We start from the raw sequence: 10,409 nt of genomic DNA on the forward strand, positions 1-10,409 counted from the left end.
ATTGTCATGCAGGATATTCATCATCATCAATAAAGATTAAAGTTTTTTTGTCAAAAAAAATAAAAAATAAAATCCCATGACAGTAACAGTAATTTGTACGTAAATTAACTTTGAATATGTTTCCTGCCTAGACACTGGGGGGATTTGAAGCTCAAAAGTTGCTACCTGCCCACAGTTTCTTTGGATTCGATCGTTTTCACTCCTCGTTTTTGCTCGAAATCCATCGAAAAAGTCGTCTTAGAGATCGAGAAAAAAGTTGCCTTCACCTCCTTTCTTCTTCTCCCATCCTTTAGCTGTCTATTTCAACTTTTACTCTGAATTCAAGGTACTAGTTTTAATCATTTAGGACTATGAATTATTCGTATGCACATGAGTGTGTTTTTTAATACCCTTTTTCCGTTAATGCCTTTGAGGCTTTGAATTAAGAATACCGTCAATGGGTTTTTTTTTCATGTATTTTTTTATAATGTTTGAAAGTTTACTGCTTAGTTTCATTTCGAGATAAAATTTGAGGGGTTTTTTAAATCTTTGTTTTTTGACAAATGAACCAAGTCCAAGATATGATTTCACATTGTCGTGGTCGCTAAAGTTTTGCAGGTATAAGGGTAAGGATTTTGTGTTTTCTTTCTCTGTTTATTTCTTTTACTTGTTCAAATTTTTTGTTATTCCTTACTATATTTGGTAACTTCATGTGAGAATGTGAATATGATGCGGTCTTTATATGATGATATTTTTTGGTTATATGGTTTAACCTATTCATTTGATTGAAAATTTATTAAATTTATTTATTAGGGCATCCGACGGACGTTGAGATTAAAAAAAAAAGTAAAATGAAATCGGCCTGGGTGTTTGATAGTGGTTTGTTTCAATTCGGTACGGACTATGGACCCAGAATTTCGATGAAGGTTAGCTTAAATAGTAATCACATTTGAAGAATCATCCAAAAAACTTGATTTAGTTTTATGGTGTTTTTTTAAGAATAATTTTCTTCCATGTTGCGGCCTTTTTCGGCTGTTGAAATATACTGATGTCTATCCAGTGTGATTTTTTCATTTGATAATCAATATAATTCTTTTTTAAGGTGCTTTCCAGCAGTCTAATTTGGAGCTGAAAACTCTTTACCATTATGCATGTCTGACCCTTTGGCCCTTGTTAATGATGTTGAAAGAACACCATGTTCGTCTGATAGGACAAAATCTTTTGATTTGATAGTTTCGGGAGATAAAATCTGTGGGGTTGCATTAAATGGAGAGGTTTCACATTCTTCGGGAATCAATGGTTTCCAATGTGGAGATATTGTATTGCCTAGTGGGGAGTCATATTCCGGATCCTTGAATGGAAGTATACCGGAGGGTTCGGGAAACTATGCATGGTCGGATGGTTGCAAATATGAGGGTGAGTGGAGATGTGGGATGAGACATGGACATGGAAAGCTTCAGTGGCCATCTGGAGCCATTTATGAAGGCGAGTTTTCTGGTGGTCATATGCACGGTACTGGTACGTATGTTAAGTCTGACAATATGACCTATAAGGGGCGGTGGCGTTTGAATCTCAAACATGGTTTGGGGTATCAAAGTTTTCCCAGTGGAGATGTATTTGAGGTATCATGGATACGAGGAACCCCCGAAGGACCTGGTAAGTATGCATGGGCTAATGGCAATATGTACTTGGGAAATATGAAGGGCGGAAAAATGTCGGGGAAAGGGACTCTTACTTGGACGAACGGGGATTCATTTGAAGGAAGCTGGCTAATTGGTATGATGCATGGATTTGGAGTATACACATGGAGCAATGGTAGTTGCTATGTTGGAACTTGGACTCAGGGGTTGAAGGACGGTAAAGGTACGTTCTACCCAAAAGTTAGCAGGCTTCCAGCCAGTCAGCGGTTTTACCTTAACGCTCTGAGAAAGCGAGGGTTGCTGCCTGATTTGAGAAAACTGAACAGGGTTTCGGTTATTCATCATGAAACATCATTAGATATGGGAAATTTAAAGTTCGGGGGGAACCAAAGTTCTAGTTGGAATTCATACAACAAACTCTCGAATGAGAGCTTAATGAATCTGGAACAATCTAAGTCGATAAATGCTACTCTAGAACGACGATGGAGTCTTGAAGTATCGATTGAGAGACTTTTGGGACACCATAGATCATCCAGCATGTCTGATACTAACGTTTTTGAAGCCGGAGATGAGGAGGACGTGAAAGCTTCAATCTTGGAAAGAGAGTACATGCAAGGGGTTCTGATCAGCGAGCTTGTATTAAGTAATCACTTTTCGCTATCATCCAAACGAGAAAAAAGACGACAAAAGAGACTTGCAAGGGATATAAAGAGACCTGGAGAACAAATTATCAAAGGTCGTAGAAGCTATGATTTGATGCTAAGCCTTCAGCTTGGAATCAGGTGTGTTTAACATTTTACTTGCTTATTTTCCGAAAAATATTTTCATGTTTATGCACTCATCCATTTACACATAAAAGTATTGGAGTCGGGATCATTAAAAATAATGTTTAAGTAGAAATATCTGCTTAAGTAAACAAAGTCAAGACGAAAGGGACAGAAGTGAGAAAATTACTTGGAAAAAGATATGTAGCAAAGCGGGTTTGTAAAGCATGCCAGATACAGGGAGAACATATCATCAATAATTTATGTTCAACACGAATGTGGCTCCAACACACGTTTGAGCTTGTGTTATGTGTCTCTGGCTCAGTGAGTGACAACTTATTTAATGTCTGTGGATAGATTTCTGAATTTTTGCCCCACGTAGTTCAGTTGATTGATTTCTACTGTTGTGCTTAATCTAGTTGTCGGATATGAGTCCTATATATGAATAATCTTGGCTATTCTTATTTAATATTTTTTTTCGCCTTTTTCATAAACTAAAACTAAAAAATTAGAATATGACCAGATACACTGTGGAGAAAATCACCCCCATACAAAGGCGAGAAGTTCGGGCAACTGACTTCGGTCCACGTGCCAGTTTTTGGATGACTTTTCCAAAAGAAGGTTCACAACTGACACCGCCACATCAGTCTGAGGATTTTAAGTGGAAAGATTATTGTCCAATGGTTTTCAGGTATGTTGTGAGAGTAAAGGTATTGTTCATTTTTTTCTATCATTGTTTGCATACAGTTTTTTATTGTAGAATATTGTGAGTTTTGAGAAATGTTTCAATTTGTTATTTTATTTTTTCGGGTATAAATTTTTCATGCAAAAGCTGTTGCCAAACAATCATTGAGTATCTTATCGTGCTTCTGCCAAACAATCATCGAGTATCTTATCATGCTTCTGTTTCTTCGAGAAAGCCTCTGTTGGAGCATTGAATCAGATAGATGTCTTGCCTGAGCTACATGTGAGAGAGGGAGATCGAACCTTCACCCCGCCTTCATTATATGAGGTGTGGCATACCACTTCAACCTGATTGGTATTTGGTGGTGACCTTCAACAAATATTGTTAACCCATCATGGTTGTATCTTTTTATTTAAATGTGTCGAGAGATACCAAGCATGGGTGGGCAGTGATAGTAGTGGAGTATAATTTCAAAGTTTAAATTAAAATATTTCTGAGTATATCATCTCAAAATAGTCTAGGCAATGCCCCTAAGCCAAATTTGTAATTTGCCACAGTAGGCATGATATCTCATCCATCTTTTATAGAGGGGAAGCTAATACTTCGTGATAAGAATGAAGTTAAAGCACTTGAAAAATGCCCTGTTACACCGTTGAATTTTAGGTGTGTAAATTGATTTTGTTTCCTTCCTAACCTCAAACATTTGTTTTCCTTAAAGGAACCTGCGAGAGATGTTTAAAATTGACGCTGCTGACTACATGGTGTCCGTATGTGGAAATGATGCCTTAAGAGAACTTTCATCTACTGGAAAGAGTGGCAGTGTCTTTCTACTGTCTCAAGATGATCGTTTCATGATCAAGACATTACGAAAATCTGAAGTGAAGGTTCGTCAAATTTATGTGGACCTTTATTGTCTTGCTTTGAATTCTTGATACTTTATGCTTTTAAGTGATACACTAAAAGTCTTGAGTTAAAGTGAAAATCTGAAGTGAAGGTTCATCATCTTCATGTTTACCTTTTTTATTGTCTTAACTCTTGCTTTGAATTCTTGATACTTGATGCTTTTAAGCGATACTTGCAGAAGTTTGCATTGAAGATTTCTTTTTGTATGTGATGTACTTACGTTGAAGTGTGTCTTGTGTTTAACTGCAGGTTCTGCTGCAAATGCTCCCGAACTATCATAGTCATGTGCGCAAATACGATAACACCCTTATCACTAAATTTTTTGGTCTTCACCGAATAATACCTTCTAGTGGTCAAAAGGTAACTTAGATTCCAACTATAAATTCATCTACTACCAAGAATGCATGAGAAAATCTGGTTGTTAGTCTTTCATGGTTTTAAAAACCATTGGACAGAGTCAAAGGTGGACTGGAATTTTATGGAAAATTTATGTCATCAGAAATTGACCTAAAAATTTTTAACTGCCTCTGTACACAACGTCCTTCGGATTTTACTTTTGCTGGCCGAAACTGTATATGCACTCAGGGGCGTAGCTATATAAGGAGAGCGCAGCGTAGCCTCTTTACTGCGCTCTCCTCTTTACTTAATGGGTTAGACCCATTAATCTTATGGTTTTTTAAAAATATTTGTAGCTTTAGCCCAGTTTTTATTCTAGTTTTATTCATTTCTTTTAGATTTTATTTTAAATTATTGCATTTGCGTGGTTTCAAATTTCTTATTTTAAATCATAGCGCAACTAGCGAGAATGTGACATGATGATAATGATAATGAATTTGTTTGATACGTGATAAATTATTATAGATTTTTTTTACTTAAAAAATAGTTATTTTTGAAATATAATTTTGAATTTGTTTTAACTATTTTGTTATATAAATTTGGATACGGAAATTTGGTAGCTTTGATGAAATTTGATCATTGTGTCAATTATTTTACTTAGACAATCTTTGACTTTAGTTTAGAGTTTTAGGTATTTCAGATGTACAAAACGTGAAAACTTTTAAAAACAAAATATGTTCAAATGAAATTCAATTTCTTTTTAGTCATTGACAACTGTAATAAGATGACACTATTTTCCTCGAGATTGCATGATTGACCGACCATTCATCAAGAATTCAATGATTCAGTGGATGCAGATCCATGATGGATGAGTTTGATGAGAAGTCTCTTAACGTAAAGCATAGGATCGATGGAATTATTTGATTATATTTATGTTACTCCTAACCAAAAATCCTGGCTATGCCCTTGTATGTACTAACCTTAGCGCCCTACTTTGCAGTTTCGATTTGTGGTGATGGGGAATATGTTCTATACAGAGATAAGAATCCATCGAAGATTTGATCTTAAAGGGTCTACATTGGGACGGTCTGCTGATAAGGTCGAAATTGATGAGAATACCATACTCAAAGATCTTGATTTAAATTACTGCTATTACCTGGAACCTTCTTGGCGAGATGCTCTCTTACAGTAAGCAGGGATTAAGTTGCAAAGTTTTAAGATATTTTGAATGCTCTTTCCATGTAATAATGTAGCCATGTTTATGTAGCTTAATGGTTCCTGCATTTGCAGACAGATAAAAATAGATAGTAATTTCTTGGAATCACAGCACATAATGGATTACAGCCTCTTGCTAGGCGTTCATTACCGAGCACCTCAACACCTACGCTCTCTTATGTCTCATAGTAAGCGTGCGTCAATTGATGGATTGGGGATCGTTGCAGAAGATGGTAAGTTTTTCTTGTTAATCTTTTTTTTCTGTTTTAAATTTCTGAGAGAAATTTATATGTTACCATATGTCTGGTGGACCTAATGCTGAAATATGGTGACTTATCTCCTCAAGGCTTTGTCTTGGTCCCTCGTGGTTCTGATGATGATAGCATCGTTGTGGGACCACATATTAGAGGCAACCGGTTGCGAGCATCCTCGTCAACGGAGGATGAGGAAGTTGACATTCTGCTTCCTGGTACAGCAAGGTATTGCTATGTTTGTTGCTTACTTTGTTGTGTATTGTTTATCAGCAATCTCATCACTAGAATCGGTCTCCCATGGAAAATTTTGATTCTTATTATAAAAAAACACTTGAACAATATTGCAAAAATCTCGAAGTCTGCAGACTGAATTAATACCAAGGTTACAACAACAATAACATAGTCAAAGATATTAAGCTTCTTCGTCAGATCAAGAGCTTCATCTCTATATTTCGTTAACAATTGACCCTGCTATCCTATATATGACTTATGTTTCTACATACGTAAAAGAACATAAGAGCACAATATCAATCAAGATGTTCGGTTAGGCAATTACGGCTACACCTTAAGACCCAAAATTTGAACCAGAATATGGGTGGTAGTCTGTTTTGTGAGCCGGACCTAGGAACTTAGAACGCGTCTATGCTTAATCGCCTTTGCATGAGTATTTCACCAATCATTTTCTGACAGTTGTACATTTTGGTTTTTGTTTAACAGACTCCAAATCCAACTTGGAGTAAATATGCCTGCAAGAGCAGAGCTTATACCTGGGAATGGCAACACACAGATGTTTCACGAGATGTATGATGTCGTCTTGTATCTGGGCATTATCGATATCCTGCAAGCATACAACATGAGTAAGAAGATTGAACGTGCATACAAATCCATTCAGTTCAATTCAGAGTTGATATCTGCAGTCGACCCTGCGTTTTACGCCGAGCGTTTTTTAGCCTTCATTCAAAAGGTTTTTCCACCAAATGCTTTGGGAAGTTAGAGCCTTGATGATTTCTTGTTTTGCCATGTTCTTTTTTGTCCGTGTCAGCCAATTATAGAAACACCCAGTGCAATTATCTGTCTTCATTCATTCAATAGTTGTAAAGCATGTGCTACATTCCATGTAATGAGGTATAGTAGTGATGGATTTATCTGATCCATGTGTTCTTGGAGATTTCTTTGCAAATGAAGTTAAAGCAATTATCTGGAAAAAAAAAACAAAAGGGAAAAAAATTATTTTGTTTTATATTTAAAAAATATTTTCACACTTTAAAAGCATACACAACTTTGATATTTCATTTTATTTTCAACTCTAACAATCAACATCACCTCTCAAAACTTGGTTATTTTTTCTGATTCTATTTTTTTACCCGTCTAAATACCAAACGATATACTTGAAAACTTTTTAATACTCGTATTTTTAAAATGTCACTAATCAAAAGTTTATACTATTCCATTTGAAAAATTATTTACATTTTTTTAGCATGAGCATGATTTTGAAACATAGCCTCTTCAAGTCTTCAAACTTGTCTCACTTTGAAACTGTTATGATTTCTTTGCCTTTCACAAACCATCTCACACTTAAAATCAAGTATTTTGTGTGTGAAAAAAGCCACGTATTTTTTGTATCAAAGTCATAAATAAAAAGAATATTCATATATAAGAACACCCACGTTGGTTTTTATATCCACTTGGTCACATCACCATGAACATTCAATTGTTTTGAACGTCTCAATTGACAAATAATTTTTTTAAAAAAATATTTGTCTGGCACGTGCCATCGAAGGCATGGGGTGGGCGCCAACATGCCACTTTTTAAATTTTAGTTTTTGTTTTGTTTTGAAATTAATTAAAATATTTTAATATAATTTTTTTGAAAATAAAATAAATTTTATGGAAAAAATTTAACAGTTGAATTTAAAAAGAAAATAAAAAATTTGAACGGCTAATTAACGGTTATTTTAAAAAAAAAATTAAATATTTATCTATAAATATTCATGACATTCCATAAATTATTTTAAACATTCAGACATATTATTCTATATGATAAATCACTCCAAAAATCTTCTATCTGCTATTTTCATCATCTCAATTTTATTTTTAATTTTATTTCTAAATTCATATTTTGTTCGAAATGGGTGAAAATAACTGATGTTTTTTTAGAAATTTCTCGAATTATCCAAAAATGCCGGAAGAAAATGCTTATTCTCAAAATTCACAAATTCCACCAAATTATTCATATTTTTCATTCACACCAAATTATCTCCATACTCCATATCCACCAAATTATCCATATAGTTCATATCTACCAAATTATTCATCTAATCCACATGCGACCAGTATTCTTTTTACATCTCAGAAAAAAATAAACCGGCACTTTTAATTTCATCCTGTAGACTTAGTTGTCTGACCGTGAATCCCTAATTGAACTCGTAAATTTGGAAAAGGTGGATTATGGCGCTGAGGGTAGGAAAAAAATCAACATGGAGAAATGTTGAAGACGAGATCTAAGCGACATTTTTTTATCACTAAAAGCGATGACCCAATCATCGACAATGAATAAAAGACGGATGCTTTCTAGGGACGTGTTGTAAGCTACTACAATGACAATCTTCATGCAGGTACACCCAATAGAAGTGTAAGCATCGTAGCGGCCACAATGATGAGGATATATTGCAGCTTGAGTATGAAAAATATCGCGAGGAAAATAACGACATCACATTTAATCTCGAGAATGTGTGGAAAATCGTAAAAGACCGTCCAATGTTTACTTCACGGTATGTTGATCACCTCGAGCATGTGTGGAGAATCGTAAAGACTGTCAAAAAGAAAGCAAGGACCTCGGAGTCGGACAAGTCGTAAAAGATCGTAAAAAAAAGACAAAGACCTCGGAGTCGGGAACAAGCAACACCTCATCCAACCAATATGCGAGTCTATATATAGACCTAAACGGAGAAGAAACTCATCCAATGGGTCAGAAGGCAGGAAAAAGAAAGGGAAAAGCCAAAATGAAATCAGACATGGAGTGTGTGACAGTAAACTTGGACAATATGAGTTTACTGAGTATACAAACATGAAAAAAGCTGAATTCGAAAAGAAACAAAAAGAACTCGAAGTAGAGGAGATGAAAGCAAAAGATGTCATAGCCAAAGTTCAACTAAAATAATACGCAATCCTTTCGAATGACACTTCGAAAATGACAGATGAACAACTTATCATCCATGAATGTCTATGTCAAGAGATTTGGGGGAGATAGAATATTTAATTTTCAGTTATTGTAATTTTCATTTTAATTATTGTAACTCTCTGGTCAATTAATATAGTCGTTTCAATTGTGATTGATGCAAAGTCGTCGTTGGAATATAGCTGTTGAGAAGAAAAAAATATATAGACACCTTGTGCTCTACAATTATTCATTCTAAGAACATACCATTTGGCAAACATGTAGATTTGAATTTGTTTTCTCCAAAATATCTCAATATTCCAGTAGCACCAGCTCTAGCTCTACAAGTGAAAATGAAGTTCAAGTTGAAGTTGACGACAAATATTACGATCCAGAGAAAGATCTAATTCCATTGATACTTCAACAAAGCCGACAAATAATTGAAGCATATCAAAGTAATAACATGATGCGACGAAGAAGAAGGTTCATCCAAAGAAATTGTGAATTCGGGCATGCAAGGCTCTTCAATGATTATTTCTCCACAAACCCAATGTATCCAGATCAAATATTTTGAAGACGATCTTGCATGCAAAGAGAGTTATTCTTTCGCATAGTTGAGAGTCGTTCATTGTATTTTCAGTAGAAAGACGATGATGCGAGAAGAAAAAGCTTGTCGCCACTACAAAAATGCAGGGCTGCAATTTGTCAATTGGCTTATGAAGTCTCGGCCTACCATCTTGACGAGTACTTACGCATGGGTGAATCAAATGTCATCAAGTGTCTTTTCAAGTTCTACGGATATGTGGTTGAACTATTTGGTGATCGATATATTCATTGTCTTCTTCAAATACACGAAGAGAGACACGACTTCCCTGGAATGTTGAGCAGCCTGGGAATGGAAAAATTGTCTAGTTGCTTGGAAAAGCAGTTTACAAGAGGCCATGGTCATCAACAATCGTGCTTGAAGTGGTCGTATCTCAAGACTTGTGGATATGACATGCATTCTTTGGTATCTCCGGTTTACGTAATGATATTATCGTGTTGTACGAATCTCCCATATTCAATAATTTCTTGCAAGGAAATGCCCAGGGATTAACTTCATGGTCAACGAGACTCAATATATCAAATTATATTATCTAACATATGGATCCAGAATAAGCTACTTTCATGAAGGCTTTTCCTTGCTCGGAAGATCCCAAGAGGAGGTTGTTTAAAGAAAGACAAGAGTCTGCAAGAAAAAAGATATTTAACGAGCATTTGTGATTCTCCAAGCTCGATGGGCAATTGTCGAAGATCCAGCTCGTTATTGGTACGAAAAATGTGGGGGCCCGTGCTCCTGATTAATATTTAATGACCAAACAACCAGGATATCTTAATGTAAACAGCGAAAGCGATTAAAATTTTTCATTTTGGGCCTACAGAAATTTCGGCATGAGCTATTCGTAAACAGGACATCCCAAAAAAAATCAAACATCA

General features: G+C 35.4%; 1 protein-coding gene across 3 annotated transcripts; it reads left to right on the top strand.

Moving 5' to 3' along the window:
* Positions 1 to 115: 115 nt before the first annotated feature.
* Positions 116 to 6,962, top strand: LOC140971212 (phosphatidylinositol 4-phosphate 5-kinase 9-like). 3 transcript variants are annotated; one of them, XM_073433350.1, is made up of 10 exons: positions 116 to 325; positions 793 to 905; positions 1,082 to 2,401; positions 2,907 to 3,074; positions 3,787 to 3,952; positions 4,221 to 4,331; positions 5,308 to 5,495; positions 5,598 to 5,755; positions 5,869 to 6,001; positions 6,494 to 6,962. In XM_073433350.1, the coding sequence occupies exons 3-10, from the start codon at positions 1,131 to 1,133 to the stop codon at positions 6,768 to 6,770; spliced, it is 2,472 nt and encodes an 823-aa protein (XP_073289451.1). In that variant the 5' UTR covers positions 116 to 325; positions 793 to 905; positions 1,082 to 1,130; the 3' UTR covers positions 6,771 to 6,962. The 3 variants fall into 3 exon arrangements, with proteins under 3 accessions (XP_073289451.1, XP_073289452.1, XP_073289450.1); XM_073433351.1 differs by lacking the exon at positions 793 to 905; XM_073433349.1 differs by lacking the exons at positions 116 to 325; positions 793 to 905 and adding an exon at positions 460 to 605.
* Positions 6,963 to 10,409: the final 3,447 nt, after the last annotated feature.

This window comes from Primulina huaijiensis, chromosome 2 (genome assembly GCF_012295235.1).
Source record: "Primulina huaijiensis isolate GDHJ02 chromosome 2, ASM1229523v2, whole genome shotgun sequence".
NCBI classification, from domain to species: domain Eukaryota; kingdom Viridiplantae; phylum Streptophyta; class Magnoliopsida; order Lamiales; family Gesneriaceae; genus Primulina; species Primulina huaijiensis.